Source organism: Gopherus flavomarginatus, chromosome 3 (genome assembly GCF_025201925.1).
Source record: "Gopherus flavomarginatus isolate rGopFla2 chromosome 3, rGopFla2.mat.asm, whole genome shotgun sequence".
NCBI lineage: Eukaryota > Metazoa > Chordata > Testudines > Testudinidae > Gopherus > Gopherus flavomarginatus.
In genome coordinates this window covers 27,243,579-27,269,870 of record NC_066619.1, presented here as the reverse complement: position 1 = coordinate 27,269,870, position 26,292 = coordinate 27,243,579, and the positions used below count along the sequence as shown (strand labels likewise).

General features: G+C 38.2%; 1 protein-coding gene across 5 annotated transcripts in view; it reads left to right on the top strand.

The window, feature by feature from the left end:
• Positions 1-26,292, top strand: part of CPLANE1 (ciliogenesis and planar polarity effector complex subunit 1) — a 181,764-nt gene that overhangs the window by 44,015 nt on the left and 111,457 nt on the right. For 4 of the 5 annotated variants that reach the window (XM_050943762.1, XM_050943758.1, XM_050943759.1 and 1 more), the window contains 14 exons: positions 4,748-4,851; positions 4,959-5,141; positions 7,491-7,740; positions 11,065-11,220; positions 11,981-12,744; positions 13,362-13,573; positions 14,768-14,848; positions 16,260-16,424; positions 17,310-17,483; positions 19,853-20,081; positions 20,398-20,534; positions 22,714-22,931; positions 23,216-23,380; positions 24,325-24,463. In XM_050943762.1, the coding sequence (XP_050799719.1) occupies positions 4,748-4,851; positions 4,959-5,141; positions 7,491-7,740; positions 11,065-11,220; positions 11,981-12,744; positions 13,362-13,573; positions 14,768-14,848; positions 16,260-16,424; positions 17,310-17,483; positions 19,853-20,081; positions 20,398-20,534; positions 22,714-22,931; positions 23,216-23,380; positions 24,325-24,463 (2,977 nt within the window). The remainder of the gene's footprint in view (positions 1-4,747; positions 4,852-4,958; positions 5,142-7,490; positions 7,741-11,064; positions 11,221-11,980; positions 12,745-13,361; positions 13,574-14,767; positions 14,849-16,259; positions 16,425-17,309; positions 17,484-19,852; positions 20,082-20,397; positions 20,535-22,713; positions 22,932-23,215; positions 23,381-24,324; positions 24,464-26,292) is intronic. The other variant, XM_050943761.1, reaches the window with a different exon arrangement.

Sequence of the window (26,292 nt, the reverse complement as noted above, 5' to 3'; positions counted from 1 at the left end):
TCCCCAGATGAGGCTGTAATACCTCCACAACCCTTTTCACTCGGATGTCTTTTGGACCTATCAATACCGCATGAAATGCCTGGCAGAATCCCTCCAGATTCCATTAGAAGAGGTCCAACAGTCTCAACACTCCTTGCTAGACATTTTAAATATTACCTCTCAGGGAAAGATTGACATCCCAATAAATAAGGCTCTGTTATTGCCTGGTCACACAGTCTGGCAAACACTTGCCACTATCCAGCCCACCTGCAAGCAAGCTGGTACAAGTACTATATTCTGGACACAGGAATGGAATTTTCCGACCCCTCTCCCAATTCCCTGGTGGTGGATGCATCCCATGCCATATCTTTATGATAAAGGAGTCCTCCTGGGAAGAACTACTCCTTGATGGCCCACAAGTTCCATGTGGCAAACTACCAAGCCCTGTTGGTGAAGTATGACTCTAACCATATTCTAAGTTCATTCATTTTGTTGAACATCTGCCACAGGACCAGAGGGAACAATTTCATGCTCTCATTTTGGAGGAGAAATTGCTAGCTAAAGCCTCCCTCCAAGGTACCCTAGATTCTACGGACATGGCTTCTAGATCCCTAGCCACAGCCTTCACAGACCTTTGGACTTTCAGAGGAAATAAAGACCCCAGGAAAGGGGACCCTACCCTCTTCTACAGCAACTTTATCTACACCTCCCTCTAAGAAACTGTTCTTATGTCCTCGACAAGGGCCTCAATCTACTTACCTTCCCAGATCCTGTGCTGAACAATTCTATCCAGCCCCCTTTTGGAGATCAGGTATCACACTTCCTCTCTGCCGTGGAACAGATTACCTTAGAAAGATGGATTTGAGAGGCGATCAGTGTGGGGTATTCCATCTTCTTTCACTGATGAAGATCTCTTGAAACAAGAGGTCCAGTCTCTCGTACTCTTGGGGGCAATCAAGCCATTTCCCCCAGAGTTCGTCGGAAGGGAATTCTATTCCAACTATTTCCACCTTCCCAAAATTGGTGGAGATTGGAGATTGATCCTCAACCTAAGAAACCTGAACACCTGTGTCCTTTTCCAGCTCTACAGGATGGTGACACTAGCCACTATAATTCCATCTCTAGATCTGGGAGATTGGTTTGTCACCCTTGACCTCAAGGATGCCTAATTTCATATAGCTATCCACCCTTCCAGAAACACAGCCTGCAAACAACTGCAGGGACCTGCCTACACCTTGTGGGCCACATGACAGACTCAGCGTTCATCACACTTCAGGCAAGGCTGCACCTTAGATGCTTTCAGACGTGGCTAAAGTCTATATATGCTCCAAGCAGATATGGTTTTTCCACAGTACCTCAGTAAGTTCTGAACTCTCTCAGGTGATGGTGTTGGAAGGTATGTGTGGGAACCCCATTCTCACATCCCCTACTCCAAGAACTCACCTCCAAGGGCCACAGCCCAGAGCAGGTGATCTGCACAAGAGGTCACAGTCCACATCACATCCGCATTCTGGAGCTGAGAGCAGTTCATTGTGCTTGCTAATGTTTCGTTCACCCATATAGGGTCACTCCATCACTGGACAACAGGGCAACAATATATTCTGTCAACCAACAGGACAGAGCAAGATCTATGTCCTTTTGCGCATAGTTGCTAAGGCTATGGGACTGGTGCATCTCTCATCAGATAGACTGAGATTTCTTTCTCCTAGGCCTCCAGAATACAGGTGCAGATTCCCTAAGCACATGCTTTCTTTGGGACCATGAACAGTAGCTCAACAATTCTGCCTTCCACCGCATTTGTCAAATCTGTGGTCTCATAAAAGCAGACCTCTGTCAGTCCAAACATGTCGCTTTTTCTGTTCCAATGGAAGATATGGCCGCAACTCATGAGATGTCCTGATGTCAAGGACTTGCACTTCTTGTTTCTGCCTGTATGGAAGCCGGCCCCTAGTGAAACCTAAATTTGGTTCTCAATGCCCTGAAGAAACCTCCCTTTGAACCAATGGCCACCTGTTCTCACTTTCACTTCTCACCTAAGACTTTGTTCCTCATAGCCATCACTTCAGCTAGATAGAGGGAGGGCTCGGTGCTTTTATGGCTGACCTGCCATATACTACCTTCTATAAATAAAAGTTATACTGCATCCTCATCCTCACTTTCTCCAAAAGGTCTCTTTGGAACACCACATTAATCAAGTATCAGAGGGGTAGCCGTGTTAGTCTGGATCTGTAAAAGCAGCAAAGAATCCTGTGGCACTTTATAGACTAACAGACGTATTGGAGCATGAGCTTTCGTGGGTGTACTTTTACACATTAATCAAGAGATTCGTCTGACAGTGTTATACCCAAAACCTCATGTCTTCAGAGAGACCAGCCTGCATACACTAGACATCAGAAGGGCCCTCACCTATATTGACAGGACAAGCCTGGAAAATCTGCTACCTTCTCACTGAGTTACTGGTTGGGAGTCTCGTGTAATGGAGTATCCATAGAGTCATCCAGTGCAGACCCATTTACGTACGGATGTCGGGAGTCAAGCCATCACGAACGTGTGTTAACGGACAGCGGGTTAAGAGGGCCATGCTGAGATATCTACCTATAAATGTATAATTATCTAAGATTACGTACGTATTCACAGCGTTCCAAATACTGCAGGCCTATCTGTTAACGGTGCTTTGCAAGAATGTAAATTCAAATGTGTAATTTAATAAAAACATTATTATTACTACATAAGGGTGAAAGTAACTCAGGACACTTACTGGTATGGGGCGGGGGTAGATCTGGCCCCTGGAAGGGGTTGGGCCTCGAGCAGAAGAGGCGGGGCTAGGGGTCAGCTTTCCCCAGCCATCCCTTCTAGGCCACCTGGTCCGTGCCGCCTGGGGTTCCCATGGCGATTTGAAGGGCCCAGGGCTCCGAACACCACTGCTGCGGTAGCAGTGTCTGGAGCGTTGGGCTCTTTTAAATCGCCAGCCCCGGGGCATCTGCTCCCTTTGCTCCCCCCCCCCGCCCATTGGTGGCCAAGGGGGACGGGGGGGAAGGGGCACGGACCGTAAAGCGCTGCAGGGTCCTTTGCTGCAGCAGCGCTTTAACTTTTCTGCCCACCTCCACCCCCTCATCCCCCCGTTGGTGGCACAGCGCTGCTGCAGCAAAGGACTGTTTAACATTGCTTCCTCCCCCTCCCCCCCCCCCCCATCGGCGGTAAAGACGTACAGCATGTTTCCGCTCTGCACTTCCTGTCGATTTCTGTGTCAGTGAGTTAGTGAGCAAATCTGTAGCACTACATAGCAAGTTCCTGTACCGCATGTTAACGAGTCTCGTATGTTAAATGGTAGCACTGGGAGGCATGGTGCTACCACGTGTTAAGCGGATTCACGCATAAATGGGTCTGTACTGTACTTGAAGAAGGAGTTGAGATTACTTACCTTACAGTAACTTGAGTTCTTTGAAATGTTTTGTTTCTGTGGGTGCTTCTAACCTCTTTACACTTGGCTGTGGAGACTCTACTCCATGGTTGAGAAGGAACTGAGTGGTGGCAGGCCGTGGCTCCCTGCATGCCTTTGTTTGGAGGCATGAGTTGCTGTTCTACACAGCCATGAGCCCGTGGACACCTCTTTGCATTCTCCATTTGAGAGCACACGCATGCGCACACATCCTACAGTGGAGCACTGAAAGGGACAAACCATTGCGAAGAACTGAATTATTCTGATTTAAGGAACCACTCCTTCCATTCCAAGTTCTTGAGGGGAGTGTGCTGTGTTGGTCAGACTCTTCTGTCCCTGTTGCCTTCCAAGCGTCATCCATTGTTCCTTTATTCCTTCCAGCCTGTTCCTGTTTCAGTCCTGTCTTTTCCCTCCACCTTGCTTCCTTGTTTAAGTCCAAGCCTCCCACCATCCATTCCTCTCAATTCAAGTCAGTCTTCCTTTTTCGTTGCGCATGGGAGCCAATAGGGAGAGACTGTCTCCCTGCTCTTAGTTTTGGTGTGTGGAACCAGAGAGACCTGCAGCACCTGGGAGCAGCAATTAGAGGGAAGTCCAGCTCAGCCCCTGTAGCCCTGGGACGGAACATGCTCAATTCAGGTGGAATCTTTGGAGAACTTAGCTGCCAAACTCTAACAAATCAGTGCTGAAAATGAGATTTTTAAAGGCTTCTAATTTGGCCAAATTTAAGTACTTTTTCATGGGAATAGTAAAAGGCACATCATGACACACAGGCAAGCTGTTGCCAAATTTCAAAACCTTGCTACAGAGGTTGGTGTGCTAGAGCTTTTGAATATGAGAATTTTTTATTGTTGGGAAAAGATTCTCAAATATTTTTCCTGGATGTGGCTGTATTGTTTTATCTGAAACTTTCCAGAAAAATTCAGTCTGAGGCAGATACCAGATGATTTCAACCCAAATGATTAAACTTTGCCAGACTTACAAGCAACGGAAAACAAGGTCTTGAAATAGAAAATTTAGGCAGCCTAAGTATAGGGCTGCGCTACCATCTCGGCCTATGATTAACCTCTCTGTTTAATGAATATTGAGGATATTATATGCCAATATAAAGACATAATTTAAATCAATTTATGATTTGCAAAGTTTCAAAGGTAAAAATGTACTTTGAATATTAATAAGCATGACTTATTATTTCTGCATGTGGTAATGCAGACAAGATTTCTGCATGTAGTAATGTTTTCAGTACAACAAATCTAAGGCATAACTTGGTATTAAAAGTCTTTATTATGGTCCATTAATTTTTTTTGTGCTTTTTTTTTTTTTTTTACACAGGCAACTCAGATTTTGTTTATAAATACATTGAATTTTGTTACAGTTTCTGGTAGCCTTAAAGGTTGTAGTAGCAAGAATCATATGGTTCCATCCAAATTTGTCAGGTCAGTATCTGAAGAGTAGAATTTATTCTAAGAAGTAAAATCATTGATGCCTTGATTTGATATGAAAGTAGACTTCTAAAGCTATTAATTTTTTCTGTCTTTGTTAGGTCATACTGGGTAGGTGACATGAGCTGGACTCCTGATAGTCTCTTTCTGGCTTGCATGTTAAAACGTGGCTCCTTGATATTATTGACTTGTATGGGTGAATTGCTGACCTTGGTTACTTCTGGTTGCTCTATAGAATTTGGACCAGCAGAGTTTATTCCCTTTCATCCACTAATAACATACAGGTGAGACAACCTGAAAGTTTAAATTTTTTTTCTTTATCATTTGATTATATCTTCCTTTCTTACATGTTTTCTACTATTTAAAGTACATTTCATCTTTCAAATTAAGTCTTTTGGTTTCTTTTTTTTCTCAATATCTGTTTCTCATTCATAGTTCTCTTCTATTTCTTATAATGGCTTTGTCCTGCTGAAAAATTGACATTGTGGCACTGTAAGTATAAATTATTTGTGACTTTTAGGACTGGTTAAATTTTTAGATATTTCAGAGATTAACATTACCTAAAACCTGTTGTTTTATCGTGATGGAAGAAATGCACTTTTTGTAAATGTTAAAAACTTGGATTAATTTTTAATGCAAGGATAACTTTGATGGCTGAAGAATTTAATTTACTGTAACTTTCAAGTTGTGAGAGTTTCAAGATTGAATATGAAATTATAGCAATTGTATGGGAAAGTAGGATATCTAAACAAAGCAGCTAGTTATATTTAAACAGCCTTTTGCAAGCTCAGAACCTTATTTTTCACGTGCAGTTTCTCACTCATATCAGAAGTGCAGTTGTGCATGAATTTGTGTTCAGTAGTGTGTATCACTATTGAAAATTGCTTCTTGAAAATGAACAAAAGGCACTTCTAATGTGTTATAACAAGAAATCACACATGTGCAATATACAATTTTATTTAAACTTAATTACAAGTTACAGGTACTTACAAAATGTCAATGCATATAAGAATCTTTAAAATACTTTTTCTGTGAATCTGATTAATTTAATGAAAGCTCCTGACTGTTAGCACTGATGGATTATAGTGAGGTATTGTCACACACTGCTCTGCTAGTGCATTTAAATCCTTTTCTACATTAATCTATGGATAGTGTTTCTAAAGTGCCTGCCATCATCATATCTAAGACAGATGAACTGTGTTATTCCAGTTTTTGTCATTATTTGAGCAGTATCTCTGTTGTGGCAGGATGTGAAGCATTTTTAGTTATTCTTTTCAAACCAACAAACTCCTTTTTTCTTGTGACTTTAACTTTGAACCCACATCTCCACAGATGAAAAGATAGCACATTAATCCACCACATTACTATGCTTAGCTCCCTATGCTAAATCCGTTAGTATTTTGCTACTGGCTTTAAAAACATCTGTACTAGCAATTAAGTTTCAGGCATTCTTGTAACTTTCTGCATATGGATGTAGAAAAAAAATTGCTGGCCAATAACTTAAAAGAATTTGAAGTTACATATTTGCAAATTATATTGCAGTGCACACTTTCGTTGACTGATTTAAAAATCAGAATTTAATCTTTTATATAGGGGAGGCAGAGTGTCCTACTGAGTAGAGTACACCTGGGTTCTATTCCAGACTCTGCTGCTAGACTACTGGATGACCTTGCACAGGTTACTTCATCTCTCTGGCTCAGTTTTTCCATCTGTACGATGGGAATAGTGATACTGATCTCCTTTGTTGAAGTACTTTAAGATCAGCTGATGAAAACCTATGTAGGAGCTAGGTGATATTATGATATGTAAAAGACTGTTTTTAATTGTAATAGAACTGTTTATTCACACATTCAGCTATTTAATTTTTAGAGAACTTCCTAACATTTTAACTGTCAAGAATTGGGAATAACCAAATGTTTCACTTATAATCTGGAAATCCTATGGCTCCAATCTTACAATGCATGTGCAAGTACAGGGCCCATGGACTTCAATGGGAATCTTTTCTGTGTAAGGACTACAGGACTAGGTCCTGTGTGTTGTATTTAAAAATTATTGTTGTAGAATGGCTGAGGAGTTTATTTTTAAAATAGATACAAAATATTAATATTCTACATTACTTAACATACATGATTTTTATTAGTAGTCATTTAGAACTCCATCCTGCAAAGATTTATCAGGGACTTAACTTCTGATTAGTCTCAGTGGGTCTACTGATAATGTATAAAGTTAAGCATTTGCATAAATCTTTGCAGAATTGGAGCTATATAGAGGACCATATAGAGGACCATAAATTGATATGTTACTATATGATAGATCTACAAACCAAAATTCAAGATGTCAATATTTTGCTGTAATAGTAGCTAATTAAGGTTAAAAAGGCCCATTAATATTTTCACATTTTCCTGTTAAGCTTAACTTCTGTATTATGTCATGTTATATTATTAAATTGTTTACATTATTTTGTCATCTTGCATTTGTGAACTTTTTGTTTAAACTTTCCCGTTCAAGAAAAATTATATAAATTACAAAAATAATTATTTTTAACAAAATATGTTTGATATTTTCATTTAATAATTTTACATATGATATTTGCTTGTTTATTTTTTCTGATATATTTTTATTTTATTTGCTAGACCGCAACAGTCTGTCTCTCAAGATTCTAGTCATTCTCTTGGTTCATCTGCCTCTGAAAGTGATCTAATGAGACAGAGATTTTCTGTAACATCACACTCAAGATTACCCTACCTTATTGTCTCTGATGGGTATATGGTTACAGTGCTTAAGTTTTCTGATAATCTTTTACCATCTGGAGTTATGAGATCACTTCTACTTGATTCAGCCCAGAGGCTTGAAAAGATACATCAGAGTCTGATGACACCTAAGGTACTGTTTGGTTGGGTGGCGGTTGTTTTCTTTGTTTGTGTGGGGGTTTTTTTACGTTAGAGATTTTTTTAAATGTTGAATTTTTAGTCAAAAGGAGAAAATAGTGAACACTCTGATCTCTTTCAAACAGAATATTACAAAATGCTTTCAAAGGCAACAGTGGAGTTATGTGCCTGTTAGTCTTTGAAAGGACAATCATGATATATTCCTTTCAGTGCTCTGTGAAGGAAGGTTTTGAGACAGACTTAGAGTGGCAGTGATTTGAAAAACAGGCTCTGAATTTAAGTGAAACTGAATTTTCTTATGTGCCCATGGAGAACAAAAAATGGCAGTACAGTGACTTGGTATACCTCAACCCTGTTCTGGATAGGCCATCTCTAGTGATTAAGAGGGTAATTTTGCTTCCTTATCATTTTCGGTCTTTGGTCTCTGTCAAGACAGTCAACGAAGTTTCTAGTTGTACTGTAAACATAATCACTCCATTGAACTCCATAGCAACTGGATTGAAACCATCAACTTATTTTACATAGATCAACAGCTATTGAAGGGTAACAATTTTCAGTCACTAGCAACTAGGGCTAACTTTCAATGAAAAACTTAGATCTGACAGAGCTTTCAGCTCTATTTCCAGCCCACCCACCCCCCGCAGAGACTCATTCGATGTTAAGCATAAGATGGGATTTCCATATATCCCAATGGAAACTGAAACCAGTTTGCATCACCACCTTGCAGGTGCCAGCAAGTATACTTGAGTTTATGGATATGATCTGTTTACTGGGATAAATTGGAACAGTAGGAGGGGATGTGAGAATTTAGGGATGCAATTTTGTTAAGAGCCTAAGAAGGGATGGAATTATAGGTATCGGTAAAACTATCTATGCGATCAACTGAGAGATCAAGAGGAGAAAGATTTTTTGAAAGAGGATTAAGGGCACCATGTATGTTAGTGAATGAAGAAGACAGTTGTTACCAGTTTAGGAAGAACAAAATCAAATAGGATGAGAGAATGATTGCTGATGGATTTGGGGGTGGGAAGAGAGGAGGAGTTTGAAATGAATAGGTTGAATATGTGGTGGTATAGGTTCATTGCAGTTTAATAAACTGAGCGTATCCAGCAGGGAGATGAAGTTATAGGCAAGCTAGTTGGCAGTGCAGTCGGCCTGGATACACCGCATGCAAAACCATGTAGAGGCATAGAAAGCGAACTATTACATTACTGTGATGTTGTAATTGTCAAGATTTTTTTTTAATATTTCAGTTTACATTTCTTGAATAGGAAAGCACATATTAAAAGAAATGAATCAGAAGTAGAGCTGTTATTTGAGATCTTAAAAAGTTTAAAAAAAAAAAAAAAAGACCCTACATCATAGATGCAGGGTAAGGCCTGGAATCAGAAGATCAACCTTAACCACTTATTCTCCATTTTCCCACTTTTGCAAGCTGTACAGAAATTCTGCCAATTATTCTTCCAAAAATCTGTCTGTTCCAGGGATCTGATCTCTTCCTTCTATCCCTACAACTAAAACATTTGTCTGATGATCTTCCATCTTGATTATTGTAACATCTTTCTCCTCTCAGACTTCCTGATATCTCCAGTATTTAGAAAATACAATTACCAGATTGGTTTCTTTACTTGTTGTTCTAACCATGTTATCCATCTCTTTCAATTCCTCCACTGGCAGCTCCTCCTATATTACATGAAATTCACGCTTTTCCCTCTCATGCCATCCAGGTGCCTACATAACCTTATCCTTCCCAGAATACTAATTCTTGTCTCTTTTTTTCATTGCCCCCGTTTCATCCGCACTGCTAGGGTTGGCAGCCTTGACACACTATTTCTCCCACAGGTGTTTGTCTGTGTGGAGAATGGTAGACTTCTGTATTATTTCTGTGACTATTACTTGTGTCTCAGTTTATCTATTTGATATTATTCTGTGTGACTGCATGGATTTAATCAAAACAGGAAATGAAACAATGGCAGAGATGAGATCCCTCCAGAGGGAATACCAAAGGTCTTCAACAGAACTGTGTGGGAGCTATTAAATGGGAAGTCCTCATCTGCCTGGCCCAAGGCAGACGAGCGGGTTTATTTTCCCAGGCTTGAGTCTAGGATCAAAGAGACTCTAATCCGTTAAAGACCCCTGCCTAGAGGGGAAGTGGTGGAGGTTAGTCTGTGACAGAGAGAGACTGAAAGAATGCTGCAATGGCTGACTGTCTCAGCCCAAGAGTAGGAACGTCTAGGCTGAGTGGGTCTCACCCACAACTTACAAGGAAAGAATGAAGTTTGGTTAATAGTCATTTGTTTAAGCCTTCTTGGTTATTGTAAGCCATTTCTCTGAATAATGTGTTCCTGTTGGCTAATAAATAATACTTCATTTTGAAGAGGTTGAGCTGAGTCATTGCATATATTTTCTTATTAGAGCTCCTGAGAGAAGACTTGTACAAGAAGCCAAGCAAAACAGACCCTGCTGAAGCCTAGGTATGCAGTCCGAGTGACAGAATTGCAGGAGTCTCCTTTGAGTGAAGCGGAGCCCCAGTTCTGTCACTAGGAATGATGCACTCACAAGGGACTGTGGAGGGGTATAAGGCATAGCACGCACAGTGATCTGTGATGGTCCACTTCTCCCACAAGCATTTCTGCACCTTCTTCCCCACTGCCTTGTATGCATAGACTATCCATACTAAGTCTGTCAGTCTGTTACTTCCATGCATTCAAATCCCTCCTGAAGACCCACTTCTGCCATGATAAGTAGAGAAAAAAACCAATTGGCTGGTGGTGTTACAACATTGCATTGTGAAAACATGGCCAGATACCGTCTCCAGTTTATTTAGGATATGCCCCTTTCCCCTAGTCCAGGGATCGGCAGCCTTTCAGAAGCGGTGTGCCGAGTCTTCATTTATTCATTCTAATTTAAGGTTTCATGTGCCGGTAATACATTTTAAGGTTCTTAGAAGGTCTCTTTCTATAAGTCTGTAATATATAACTAAACTATTGTTGTATGTAAAGTAAATAAGGTTTTTAAAATGTTAAAGAAACTTCATTAAAATTTAAATTAAAATGCAGAGCCCCCTGGACCGGTGGCCAGGACCCAGGCAGTGTGAGTGCCACTGAAAATCAGCTGGTGTGCCGCCTTCGGCATATGTTCCATAGGTTGCCTACCCTTGCCCTAATCCTTTGTATATTTGCTCTCGGATTGTAAATTGGTTAGGTCAGGAATAATTTCTTTTATGCTTGGAAAGTATCTAGCATGTTGTAGGTGTTACCAGAGACAGACAAATATGTAATAATATTAAGGTAGTTTCTCTTACTTTTATCTTTTACAGTCTAAAGGGAAAAGGCTGCAGTTGCGATCCTTGGCTTCTTTAAAAGCTAGCCTATTGAAACAACATCGAAACCAAAATTCTACCCTTTCTACCATTCCAAAATTCCTCCAAGAAGAAGAAACAGCAGAACTGAGGAAGAAAGCAGCAGATTTACAGGTATTTAACAGCAGTTTTCTATTTACTGTATAATTAATGCATCTGATCTAATTTAGGTAATTCTGAATGTGGAAAAAAAATCTAATTATCCTGAGCTCTATTTTAAGTCATATTCTGAATATTATACTCTTACTAAATTTGCTTAAATGGTTTTACATTAAACAAATTCTTAGGAAAAATTTTAATTTTATTTTGGCTTATAGGTTCTAGAAAATGCACTGATTTTCTTATCAGTCATTTTAGCAGGATGTTAATGGTTTTCAAACATCTTAAAACAAATGATTTTTTTCAGAAATTAATTTTCTTTTCCAAAAATGCATGCTAATAGAATATATGTTGTTAAGTCACTTTCTGTTGCTGTTCAAAATACTGAGTTTTACGCTTTGACATGTACTGCTATTTGTATACCTCATAGATCTTAAAATCTCTTTAGGAAGAAAGGGTGTATGTTAAACTCGCCATGCAGCCTTTCAAATCTGCTGTGTTCCTTGCTTTTGAGGATCTCTTCTATAGAAGCAAAAATTCCCCTTTACCCGCATTCTGAGCCTTACTATTTGGGACAGCAAATGAGGTGGGGAGTAGAGTCCACAGAAACAGATACACACTATGCTAATTGCTTTTTGAATGTTAGATGATTTAGAATGGATAGAGGTTTCATATGTAAGACCTGTTAATCTTCACTGTGCCTCTTTCACTAGCCTTGCTTTCAAGAAAATAGACCCAAATCAGATTACATGTGTGTTTTTTCCCTTTGATATAGGATTATGAAGACGAATCTGATGATGACAAGCAATTTCAAAATAACTCTTCTACTTTCTGCAGCCAGGGACCAAATTCATTTTTCAGTAGAGCTGATCAAGGCCGGTTGGAATTTGCATCAATGTTTGACACTGTTCATGCAAAAGATGATACTGATTCAAAAGATGATCTATCTATGGAACTAAATTCAATTCAGAAAAACCTTCTTGCAGCCTGGGGGATAGGGATTTCAAAAAATGTGCAAGAAAAAGATATGCTGTTGAATTACACAGTAGGTTGCATTACCCACCTTTTCAACATTCTCCAGTTCATTAAAAGCCCTTTACTAACCCATGATGCATTTTTAAGCAAGTCTGAAAAATATAAGCTATGGATGCATGCTATCTTAAAACATTTTCAGCAGTGTTTAACTGTCCTGTACTGGGATGTGAGAGACAGACAGACAGTTGGGCATTTGGTAAAGCTGACATCATGGACTGTAAAACTGATGCTTATTCAGCACCAAGATCAGTTGTTCTCAGAACACCTTTTGGGGTGCTTCTGTTTGCTAAAGATGGTTGCACGTAGTCTAAATGGGAAGTTCACACCTTGTTATGAAATAATGTCTGCATCCTCTGATGTTAACAGTGCTATAGAGCTTGACTCCCTGATTGTGCCTATTTTTCAAGTTCTTGATGGGAGCAGTGCTCAGAAATTTCCCTCACTGAATTCTCTGCTTAAGATACCTCCTCAGGCAGTAAAACTTGGTGGAAAGCCAGACAACAGGTATGATTGTTAATGTGCATTAAAAACTTTTTAAAAATGGGATTTAATTTCTTTCTCATTGTTTTATTAGAGAAGAATTACAGCAGCATTTTATCTCATCACCACTTTGTACTCTGAAAAAATTGTGGTAATTTATTAAAGCAGACATGGTAATTCCTTGCTATTAGAGTGAAATACAGTGTCATATATTTATTTATTTGACACAGGTACTATTATGTTTTGTACTAAGTTCAATAAAACAAATAACTGTGTGGGAGCAACACCTGGGTTCATGAGTTAGAGTGATTCTTCTAAACACTAAAAGCTGTAAATTATTAATAAAAGTTCTGTACGATAATAAGTTTAATAGACAAAAGAAAAACAACAGCATAAAATATGGTTCTTAAGACTATCCAAGAAAATAGATGAAAATATTAATGAAAAAAATTATAAATATCGTTGGTGAAATATAGAGCTAAAAATAAAATTATGGTGGAAATATTGAAGAAAACATTACTGTAGCTGTAATATAATATACAAAATAACAAGTAAGTTTGAGGAATAAGATAGAATTATCCCTCTGTTTCAGCTAACCTGTATTTTTTGTCAGTGATAGTATATTACTTTTTGATACGCAGGTTGATGATATTGTGGCAGTTATTATATAAACAAGTGCTTTGGTATCAGACTCAACTAAACAGAAAAATATCTAAGGATGGCAAGTCATTAACTGAAATGAAGATTAAACATGAAGAATCCATTGTTGCACAACTTCTAGGTCATATACAGGCAGTCCTGCAGTCTTCAGGAGAGACCTTGGAACAAACCTGGAAGCTCAATTCTGTGATTGGTTAGTATATTGGAAGAAACTGTAATCAGATGACAATTGTATGGACTGAATATTAGATTAGGTACAACTTATTCATAATTAATTTATTTTATGAGATAGTTATAGTAGGAATTAATCAAACTTCTGAGCTCCCACAACTAAAGCATCTTAATATTTTATGGTTAACAGTATTTCTACGTCTAGTTTAGTGGCTTTAAACATTACAGGCTTCATCCAAAACCCATTGAACTCAATGGAAAAACTCCATTGACTTCAGTTTGCTGAATCAAGTTTGAAATATATAGGCATCCTGGTACCACAAATCTGAATCCTAACAAGATTGAGACAGCTTTGTCTCTTCTGAGGTAGATAAATGGAGTCCTGGGCACTTCACTGTATGTTCGTTTCTCAGCTGAGACCTTACAAACAGAGAGTGTTTTTAAAGTTCCATGCCGCTTTCCCCCAGAGTAGGAGTTTGCTGATGGTGTCTTTGGCAAAAAAGTTCCATCCTCCCATTATTGTGCTGGTTGTTCACTTGGCTTCCACCAATTACCCCACAACATTTCAATGATGTGTAAATAGGGCGCTATCATTCTTATGCAGGCAAAATAAAGTTTATTTCGTTGGGAGATTTGCCTTTTGGAATGAAAGGGACTATTATATAAAGTTGAGCTATTATTATTTATTACTAAAACAACAAAGAAAATGATGTGAAAGTTGAAAAAGTAACAGGAAATGCTTATCACTGTGAATAAGATATGTTTTTGAACCATAAAGTTTTTAATTACACTTAGTATTTCTGAATTTACTGTTAGTATGCTAAAAAGTACCAGTTTATGAAAGCTTTGTGGAAAGAGATTGTAACCAATTTTAATTCTACTTTAATAGTGATTTTGCAGTCAGAAATGTTTAACCCAGAAAAGTCTGTAATTCAGAATTATTATTTTCACTCCTGCTGCCAAATAGGCATTTGGCCAGAATAAGAGTGGTTTTCCAGAGACTGAGAAATTTGCACATGTAGTAGCTGCTGTGGAATTGTGCTACCATTTATGACAGCTTCTCTGATATCGTGGTTAAAAGTCATGTATTTAATAACAGGCAAAGATTTGAACTGAAATAGAAACAGATATAGATTTGTGTGTTTGTATGTGTGAAAAGACGTGAATACCTTGTAATTTTGTTGACGATTTTTTTTATTTATTTCTTTTTTTAAAGGTGAGGAGCAGTTTCTTTTAGGCTCATACGAAGAATCTGTGGATCTGTGGAAGAGGGCTCTTCAAGAAACCAAAGCAAAAGGCAAGGGAAAAATGGTGCAGTGTTCATCTTTTCAGTTTTCAGATGTCTGCACAATATATTGGCAAGGATGTTCATACTTCTCTGCTGTAGTTAACATGCTGTTAGCACATTTGTAAAAGACAGCTATTTTTCAGAGCTGTTATCTTGAAGTCAAAATTTGCTCAGGAATAAAAATTGAGTCCAGAAGACTTTTAAATACATTTGAAAAACCAAAGGACAATTATTTCAGAAGTTGTAAAGTTAAAGGAGGAATTTGTTTTGTTTTAAATAATAAATCCTAGCTGAAAATCCCTTTGAGCAAGTAGACTGTCTGGAATGGACTTCCTGGTTCATTGAGTCCAGTTCCCAGAATTGTAGACAGCCCTATTGGATAATACTATTCATAAACTTATCAAGCTCCATCTTAAAACTAGTTAGGTTGCCCCCACTACTCCTATTGGAAGGCTGTTCCAAAGCATATTCTTCAGATGATTGGAAACCTCCTTCTGATTTCCAGCTTAAACTTATGTATGGCCCATTTATACCCATTTGTTCTTGTAGCAGCACTGTCGTCTAGATTAAATAGCTCTTCTCCTCCCCTGATGTTCACTCCTGACGTATTAATAGACAGTTAGGAAGGAGGAAAGAAGTACTCCAGAATCTTTACATGACTACCTTTTGAGGACAGCCACTCATGTCTTACGAGAAGGAATAGTCCTCAGGTATGCTGAGTGGACAGGGGTTATATGGGAGGTTTTATGATTTTTTAAATTAATTTTCCTAAAGAAACAATAAAAATGCAAAAAGGTAAACTACGTATTGCTTGTATTTGTCACCAAATACTGCACATTTCACAGGATATCCAATAAAATTATTCAGTTACACAGCTTTACAACTTGTCACTAAGAGAGAGATGTTTGAAACCTTATTGGTATTTGAGGATACCTAGACAAATCAGGATCTTGAGGCACAATGCATCTGCATTCTACTTGCTGCTTTCTGTTCAGCCCCTCCAGGCATCATGTCTAACTTGAGCTGTGCTGCCTTTGTAACATCACAACTGCTCACTAACCCCCTTTTTGAAATGTGTATAGGCTGCAGAAGTGGAACTTGAAGGAGGAGAATTAACTCCCATGCAGATTTCTGACTGATAATACACTGATTTGCAATAGGATCTCATCCTCTAGAATGTCTGCCCTCCAGTTCTGCTCCCTCTATAACTTATGGATCCTTAGTTGTATCATGTTTACATAGAGTCAATTTCAGGTGAAGGGTATCTGCTATGTTTAGCCTTTGTGAATCTTTTTTTATGCTCATTTGTTTTTCTGCATCATGGATTACAGCTGTGAGAGAGAGAGATCCTTTTAACCTATAGTAATCTTCCTTTGCTTTTGAATATTCAGTTCTGCATTTGTTTCTTTTTGTAATGTAGGAGAAAAGAGGACACCGTTTCTTCAAACTAGGTATTATCTTGCTATATTATATTGCCACCTATATCACTACAACTTAACTGAGGCTCAGGGGCTGAGCGACCATCTTGTGAGAGAGATACTAAGACGATCTCAGCTGTCTGTAAGACATATAGAAGATTTTTCTGGTATGTTTATTTGTTTAAAAAAAAATTCCAATCCTTTTACTAATGTATGTTGACATTGTTTAGATAACCTGGTGTCTAACTTTTATGCTCCTGTAAGAACTTGACTCCATGATTCCTTTCTAAAAATTCTAAGAGCTCCCTGGGGATTGAATACATTCTTTTCTTAAGGGATGGAAGATGGGTTTTCTGTGTAACTCTGACAGAAGCTGAGAGTTCCTTAATTATTTCCATTCTTCAGCCTCTAATTCTTTAATTTCCCACTTCTGAATCATCAATATTTCTGTCTCTTAAAAAAAATTAACTGCAGAACTTCTGTCTAGTCTGTAATAATTAGAGTGAGTGTTTGGAAGACAGTTTTAATTGTATAGTTTATGGTTTGTGTGTGAGTTGATTAAGTTCCCTTTTTTTAAAGCCTGGTCCAAAATCACTGAAGTCTGTGGAAAGACTTCTGTTGACATATCGTTGGTCGCAATTCTAAATCTAAGCACACAAACTTTGGAAACATTTGTATTCTTATACAGATGCAAATTTTGTGACTAAGCTCCTTGCTTTATAAAGGGCTGAATCAAAGCCCTAGATCTGAATAACCAAAACTTTGGGAAAGTTCAGAGTCAGTCCTGGATCTAAACTTAGTGGTTTGGGCCCATCTCTAGTTTATAGCTGTAAAAAATCTTCAAAGGGAATTGTTACTAACTAGTAATTAATAGTATGAGGTTTCTGTGTTTTCTGTTTTAAAAGGCTCAGGAATGTTGTCAGGGGAAATGACTAGGGCCAGTTTGTTCTGTGCACACAGCTGTGTTGACTATAATTAAACAGTTCTAGTGCTCAATTTTTATAGCAATTTTTTATTGTCAAAAACATTTTAATTAGATGTCTATCTCTTAGATGCTGAACATTCTCAATATGAATTGTGGATGATAAGAGATGTTCATCCTGAAGCTGCAATGGCAGTAATACAGTCCATGGCACGATTCATGGCTGCCTACTTCTCTAATCATCTGCTTTATATACTTCCCCCACATAAAGTCGACATTCTGCCTCCGCTTCACATCAACCAAGGTATTCCATTAAACAAAAAATATTTTAACTGGCTCTGATTTAGTGTTATGGTTTGTGTGGCAGTGTTACCTTGCCTTATCTTACCTTAAAGAGGTAAGTCCTCTGTTTTTAGATATGTGATTTTTATTTTTTATAATTCTAGTATTAAGGATAAAATTATACTTGGTTTTATTAAGATATTTTTGCAAATTTTTTTTTGTGCCAACAGAACAAATATTTTGTAGCTGTGGTAATTGCTGAGAATATTTTCATGTTTAAATATTTAAGCTTTCATGTCATAGTTAAAAAGTATAGTACAGATTATTCTCAGTTTATTCTATAATCCACATACTTGGATTGTTTTGAAAATTGCTGTGCCTCATGGGGATCCAGAGTAGTTAGTGATCCAAATTTGAGGTTGTTTGAACAAGGGATTCCCAAGATACAGCCCTCCCTTAAAACTATAATAATGTGACATCAAAATTGTACAGTTCTTATAATGCCTTTTTTTCACACACATCTAAGGCTCAAACTTTGATGCTGCCACACCTCAAATTGATATCACCCGCTCAAGATAAATCTCAGCTATTGTCTGATGCACACTACCCTTTTGGGGAAAGAAGCAGTATGTTAAAATTTATTCAGGATATAAGTTGAATATGCAGTGTGTCTGGAGAAAATAATTCGTGCATGTGCAAAAGGACTGGGGCTCTGTTGTGAGCTGTGGTGTTCCAAGCAGCTTGACTTTAGAGTAACTGGGTGACTCAAGCTGACATGCTGTTAAATCCATTAAATCCAAGCAGCATCTTCTAGTGTGTGTTTTGGTCCTGTCCTTGGCAGCTTTCTGGGAATATGTGTTTGCACAATAGGTGTTGTCTGCCTATATTCTGCAAGGGTTCCTCTTGGAAGTTTTGCCCTGAGAGCAGTTTCTGGTTTAAGAGCTGATATTTCAAAGTGCGCTAACATTCGCATGTATTCTCTGTTTTCACTTTGGAAGTATTGTCAAGGAAAATAGTTTTAATTAACTAAAGGGAAGATGAAAAGCTCTAGTAAGCAACATTAGGGTAATGTAATCATACCACATGCTCCTTATGTTATGAGCTTGTAATTTTAAAAATGCTCTAAAAGTCATGTGCAGAGTGAGATTATTTAGAGTATTGGTATGCCATGACATTTGCAGGGGTATGCTTCTTGGTGCTACTTTGGAGTCATTTAGTCAGGAGATTAGTTCCTCAGCCACATCCCTCACAATAAGGAGCTGATTTTTATAATCACATTGCTGTAAAGCTCACATGCCTTGTCTCAACAATAGGTACTTTACAACAGAGGCTGGGGTAGGCTTTGGGAGAGTAGGGAGAAAAGCACCCCCATGAGGTGAATGAATTACTTCACACCTGTCAGGTTGAGTCTGTCTGTATTCACCTCCACATGGTGTTCTAAACACCTTGACTGAGAACACTGTTGAAGATTTATGGGCTTTCTACTTCTGCAATCTTCCCGTGCTGCAGCAGGTTGTGCAGTGCCCCTTTCCCTTATGCTACAAATCTCCATGGCAAGACTAGACTTGTGGCTTGCACAACCCACCTAACTCAGCACAGAAATGAGCAGTCCATGATACCTTTGGGTGCAGATGTACCTCTCTTCATATCACAGAGTGAGCTATGGCAACCTACTGCAAGTAATCCCTGCACCAGTCAATACAACTCTCTCTCACACAGTGAAGGGCAGTTGGAGTCTATGGAAATGAATGAGAGAATACAATTCGATGGGACACTTTGCACCAAATAAAATGACTTAATGTAGTCATTCCTTATATCTGCTCATTATAGGGCAGCCCTGGCTGAAATGTACTTACCATATGTCCCCAATGGTTCTTGTCTACTCCAGGGAGTAGAGTAAAGTTGCAGGGGAAGGGCTGGTGTGTATCTTAAGTTATGCTCTTGTTTTTAGAGGCTTAAATATAGGTGTACTCGACATTCTGGAAGGGTGCAAGGCATTGTTGGTCAACCTGGACCCTGTGTTAACAATGATTTTGGGCATTGAATTTAGCTTAGCAAAGAGAAAGTTAAGAGGCAACTTGTTCTGTCCATCTGTAAGTGCTAGACAGGGAGAACATACTTAATAGTAGAGGAAAGCCTATGGGGCACATCCTCAGCTTGTGAAAATTGTCATAATTCTGAGTTTAATGGAGCTATGACAACTTTCTCCAGCTGAGTATCTGCCCCATATTATCCTTTAAAAATCATATACCATGTTTTAAAGGTAATAAAAAACATCAGTTACGCAACAAAGTGGTGTGATCAAATGCCACACTTTAAACTTTGAATTTATTTTCACTAACCTGCAGGGTATGTAATTAACATGATTAAAAAAATATTTTCCTTTCATAGACCGGTTCCCTCGAGTTGTTCCACTCCAGCACTCTTTGGTCACCAGTGCTGTTAGAGACCAGAACCTTTCTTCTGTATGGACAGCTGAATATGCTCTTGACTTGCTCTTTGTGGGTGGACTGATTCCAGAGACTGTGTGGCTAGCACACAAACTTGGAGACTGGAAAATGTCTGTTTCAATAGGTGTGGCCTATAATCTGTACTGTCAAAGTGATGGTGACTTCTTAAGGTGAGTTATGCTTGTTCAAATAAGGGAACTCAGGATTATCATCATGCTTTATTATATAATAGCATGTATTATCAAGTATCTTACTGAGCAGAGCAGGTAGTGTCCTTCCCCTAAGACACTTCCAGGTTAATAGATAAAAGATTTAAATAGATGTGCATTTTAGCCAGTGTGCCTCAGAGTAATAATTTTATCTGTGGAAGTTTTGGGGTTTTTTTCCCCTTCAGAAAAAGGAAAGATGTTTCCACAGAATTTCCTTGATTTTTCCACTGATTTTTTTACTTCATAATTAGTTAATAGTTTCTTGATATGCTTTCAGGTCAGAGAAAATGGATTTACATCTGCCTTTGAACTTGACTCCAACACAAATTTTTCAGGAAAAACTACAGTCTTTCTTGGGACAGCCAGTCAGTTTTGAAACATCAAATGAAGGAACTAAATATAAACAATTTACAGGTATATTAAAAATATAGTTTCATCCTATTTACTATCAACTTTATTCCAGTTGATTCCACAAATCCTAGGCGTTCACTTTAAAAATAAGTGTTTGTCTTTAGCATCACGAAGATACAGTTATCATCACCATATATGCAGATAGCTTGTGTAAGTGCCCAGAATTGTGTAGAGAGACAAGGTGTGTGAGGTAATAGCTTTTATTGGACCAAGGTCTGTTGTTGAGAGAGACGAGCTTTTGAGCTTACATAGAGTTTTGTCAGGTCTCTGTAAGCTCTCAAAAGTTTCTCTCTCTCACACACACACACTCTCTCTCTCTCTCCTCTCTCTTTCTCTCTCCCTCACCCACTTGTCTCTCTAATATCCTGGGACCAACAAGGCTACAACAACACTGCGTAGTATCCCATTGGTCTTTTGGCTTTTCCCATGCCCAAGATGGCTCATATCTTCCTTCTTGTTGGGGGAGGAAGATCTAGACATATCAGATATTCACTTCAGTTTTGTTTGACTATAAAATACTTTATTGGCAAATGTACATTTTTAGAGTATAATAAAAATAAGACACAGTGAAATAAATGTGGATGTATGAACAGTTTGGAAAGCATCATTGCATTGGCACTAAAGTTACAGAACACTGAAGTATTATTTCATCGTATAGCAAGACACAAAATGTCATCTTTCTGCACTTCTCCAAAGTTGGCTCCCATAGCTAGATCAGACTGCCCTTGGTTCGGTGTCCCAGAAAGTCTCATTGTAGTAAAATTATCCATATCCCTTATTCTGCTCTGGTTTGTGAAGTCCATATTTCAGGGCCTTGTTTGCAGTTGATTTACGGTATTCTTTGTCTTAACCATTGTCACGCTGTTTGGAGTGGTTCATGACCATGAGTTCCAACCTTAGGGCAGACTGTTGAAAAGTAGTGCGGACATCCGAAACTGGTGCTATGTTCTATCATTAGATTTTATCAACTAGGTAACAAATGTGAACTGAAGTACTATAATAGTCTTAACATGAAGTCACAGACTGTTCGGTTGGACACTCCAGTCTTTCTTGCCACCCAGGCAAGCTTAATGATAAATGTTTATTTACACCAAAGTTCACAAAATGTTCAGATTGCTCCCAGTCCCGAGAGACCAGTCACTTACCCCATGTCAGTTTCGACCCTAGATCTCACAACAAAGACATCACTTGTAGCCAATCCTGTAGTAAACTAAGTATTTGTTAACTAGGAAAAAGAAATTGGAGAGTTAAATAAAGGTTAAAACAGGCAACATATACACACGTGTTCTAGTCTATGGTTCGAAAAGAGGACAGAGCTGTAGTAAATTGTCAGCACTGAATATCTTTTAGGGCTAACTCAGGTTGACCTTGGGGATCTCTGCTTTTGCTTCCTAGCTCCAGCCCTGTGAGAGTCCAAACAGCAAAGAGATGAAAAATTTTCTTGTCATCTATCTGTATTTTCCTCTTCCAGAACTCAAGTTGATGGGACAAGCTTCCTTGCACCTTTATGGGTGTGAGAGGTCTATTAGCCCATTTTTAAAAAATCTTGTTGCTTCACCATGGCTCACTTAGTTTTGATAATCCTCCTTGGTGGGCAGGGATACTACTGTTCCTGCCAGTTCAGAAGTTCAGAGCATGCATTTTTATAATTGTAAAGCAAAACTTATAACATGGGATAGACATTGCAAGTTAAGATTAATGCATGCAGCAACTTTACAAGCATCTTATAGAGTCTAAACACATCCTTACAAATCTAACATCTATCTTAAACACTACTAGCATACAGATGAGCTGGTCTGGTTTCCAGCTATGAATTTCAGTGCTTAGCTGACCCCTACAGCCTTGGCAAGACCTGGCACCTGGTCTACCAGCATCTAAGCACTAAAACACTGATCCACCTCCATAAGCTGCAGAGAAAGGAGAACAGTCCAGACATCCAGATTTGTGGGAGATGTTGAGTAACAAAAAACAACCAGAGATGATGATTAAGCATTAGAAGGAGTTTTTTTACCTCTACATTTATTCACACTTTCAAATCTTAAAGAAAGTAAATGTGTGAGTTATTCATAAATTCTGGAAAAATGAATGCAAAATAATGTAATGCTGATTATTACTTTCAGAAGAAAGCATTGCATCAATTGATGCATTTACTGTATTGGTTTCAATTCTTGGTATTTTTTAGATCCCATTGAAGAGGAAGATTCAAATGTCCTGTTTGGTTCAGTGCAAGAAATACTGAAAGCAGCTGTTATGGCAGATGCAGACATTCTCTCAGAAACATTTCAACTTTTGATAGACTCTGCCAAGGACCTCACCAGAAAATTGTGTGGTTTAGTTCCTGATGGGCTATATCTTCCTGCACCACCATTATACTGTCCACAACCAGCTTCTCTCAGTGAAGTAAGCATATTTAGTGGAAGTTGCATGAATGTTAGTTTGAACTTTCTAATTTAGTTTTTCTTCCAAAAAAACTTCAGCCAATTACTTGTGTGGCAATAACAAGAAGCCTCTTTGAAAAGCTCCTTTCAATTTTTTTTTCTACTTTGTGGAATCTCTGTTCTTGAGACAAAGAAAATAAATGTTCTGAAGAGCAGAAATTCCATGTGTAGCTCAATTCCTTTATTCTTTATATCCTCCCAAACTATTGGCCTTATTGTCATGTACTTAAACTTTACATTTCTCAGAAAGACTGCAATGATTCTCCTTTAAAAATTGAGAGAGATTATCGTCAAAAGGTGTCTGGGGTCCTTCAGCGAATTCTGCTGCTCTTCCGGGCTGCTCGTTGTTCCTGCCCCGTAGCACAGTGGTATATTGTACAACTGAAATGGGCAAGAAAAGTAATGCAAAAGGTAAATAATAAACTTGTTTAATTTTAACTCTGGGAGGGAGGGAGATCCCCCTGATCCACTCTATGGCCTTCCTAGTCTGATAGAGTCTCAGTCTCAGATAGCGGCTGACTGTATTCTTCTCATAGTTTAATCTCCAGAGGAAACTGGAGCCTAAACAATAGGGGTCCAAGATTTTGGCCTTACAAATTACTAGTACCATTACTGGAGGTGGGAAAGAAGTGACCATTGGGTTCCAGACCACTTGGGGCTTTAGAAATAATTATTAACACCTTATGGATTTAGATAGATTCCAAGGCCAGAAAGGACCTTTGTAATAATCTAATCTGATTTCCAGAATAACAGGCCATAGAAGTTCCCCATGATAATTGATTGGCAACTGGCTGCAAATTTTCAGCCATCTAGAGCACAAGGTACACCTGTAATAAGTCTTTTAATCTCAACTATTTAAATTTCATTGACTTACAATTAAGCCTTAAAATATAATGATGAAGGTTTTGAAACAGAGCAACTCAGGTTTTTCTTAGCTGTTTTATATAGTAGTTCTACTAAAGTTCCATCACCCTGCTAATTCACTCTATCATCATATTAAATAAAACATTGTAGTTGTCACAGCTTGTACATTTATTAGATGAAGATATGTTCCTAAAAAAAAAAAAAAAGAGAAAAAAATTAACGTGGATTTCAAGTCCATTGCATTACAGGAAATAGAAAGCAGGTCTATGGAAATATAGTTGATTATGGCAATATTCTGTCAGTAACTTAAAGAGGCCATTCAATCCTGAAAGACTTCAGTTGATTTCATTAGGATTCTCACATACAGATGAACTGAAGAATAACATTTTTAATTAGTAAGCACTTGTAAAGGTAATTTTCTAATTTCTAAATTGTCACAAATAAAATTCTTCTAAGTTTATAACACTTTTGTTTTCTTTTCCTGCCTATAGATTCGAATGAAAGGCACTCTTCCTTCTTTAAGTTCATTTCCTGAAAGTTTGCTTCATTATTCAAAATTTAGTACAGTATTCTTTAGACCTGCATCTTCTGGAGACCATCGCTTTGATGATGTTTCTTGTAAAATAATAGGTTTGTGTATAATAAAATTGAATTTGTAACTTACGGTTGAAAAATTAGAACAAGGGATGAGAAGCTGCATGTGCAAGGGAACTCTCTAGGCTTTATTTATTTTTGCATTTGGTTGAAAATATGATACGGTGTCTTCTGCAGTGCTGTCTGTTGTAACTCTCAAAATTTTTGCAGTTTTTGGTATCTCAGACGAATATTTATATTTTGCTATAATTTTAAAATATTAGTATATTACTAAAATAAAGTTGTATCTATATATTTTTTCCAATTTATTAGAAAATGAGTTAATTCTTGTTTTTTAAAGACTAAAAATGAATTAGTAATATCTGTCCATTTATTTTAATTTTTTTAACTAAAATTATAGAAACTGAGGCATATACTGGGGTACACTGCTTTTCAGCTCTTATTCCAACTTCTGTGTTTTGTTGTGATTATTTTTGGGGACAGGAGAGATGGCCTTTTTCTCATGTTATTCAGAGAATGTACTAACTTGAAGATTAAAAAATTTCATAATGTCAAATTGCTAGAACAGATCTTATGTTAGAGACTTCTTTAAGTGTATAAAAATGTGGTGGGAGAAAATTCGGTCAAAGCTATCCGTGCTACTGAAAATCAAATGTACTATAGTATAAAGAAATCTATAGACAATAAATTGGGGGCAGATGAATGTGAAAATAATCAGAATTAGTGGTGATGTTGTTGATTCCTTCGAAGCAAGCTGATCTGTTTTAGAGCTCTCCCAATTCTTTAACACTTACAATATCTCTCCTCAAAGATTCTAACTGATTAGGAAATTTTACTACGTGAATGTAAAGATACCAAGATTTTTGTTTTCCTTGTTCTGTGTTTTGCGAAGAGACAAGAGAAATGAGAATCTGACCCTATAAAGAAGAATCTTGTTTAACTTGTGAATAGTTGTTGATGTATTCTTTCGGCAGAATGGAAAGGCTAGATTCTCAACCCTAATTCTTCACGTGCTTGTCCATATGTATTCCACTTCTGGTGCACATGCACTCAAGTTCCGATTCTTTTGGCCAGCAGTGTCTATTGGGGCCACACTGTGCCGTAAATGTCCACTTGCTCCCAACCTGAGAGCATAAAAAAAGGAGCAGACACAACCATCCTTCAGTTCCTTCTTACTGCCAAGGTCAAGGAGCTGGAACCCTAGTGGCTTCCACACCTCTTATACACCAAGCAGCTAATTTCTCCCTTGTATATAAATATTAGTTGGTAGTTTAGTGTTAGTTTCGTGTTGGTTAGTAGTTAGGGTTTTTTCCCCCCCTTAAAAAAAAATTGCCCTTTTTTTTTTTTCCTTCATATTTGGTAACTAGCCCTTATGACTGAACTGAAATCTCCTAGTTTGAAGACCTGCCCTTCTTGTGATGTGGTGATGCTGTTTAATGGCACATCAGTGAGGTGCACATTCCTGATAAATGTACCATTTGCAGAGTATTCATTTATTGAATGCAAACTCAGGCACAGCCCTCACCTTATGCATGTAAGGTGTGATTCCCAGCTCCGGTAAATGTACACACGCAAGCTCTGCTTGAACTAGCATGCTAAAAATAGCAGTGTGGCTGCAGCAGCTCAGGATAGCCATCTGACTACACACCTAGGACCTCGGTCAGGGTTATATTCAGGTGACTAACCCATGCTGTTTGTTGTCAGATGCTACCAGTGTGGTGCTCTGCTCTATTCAATGTTGAGATCAGTCGGCTGCATGCGTGTGTTCCCTCTGTGTGCTGCCCCAGCTCTGCACAGATAGTTGACACAGCAGACCCCGAGAGAACCCCCAGTGACCACAGACTCTTGTAAGGTATAAAGGCATC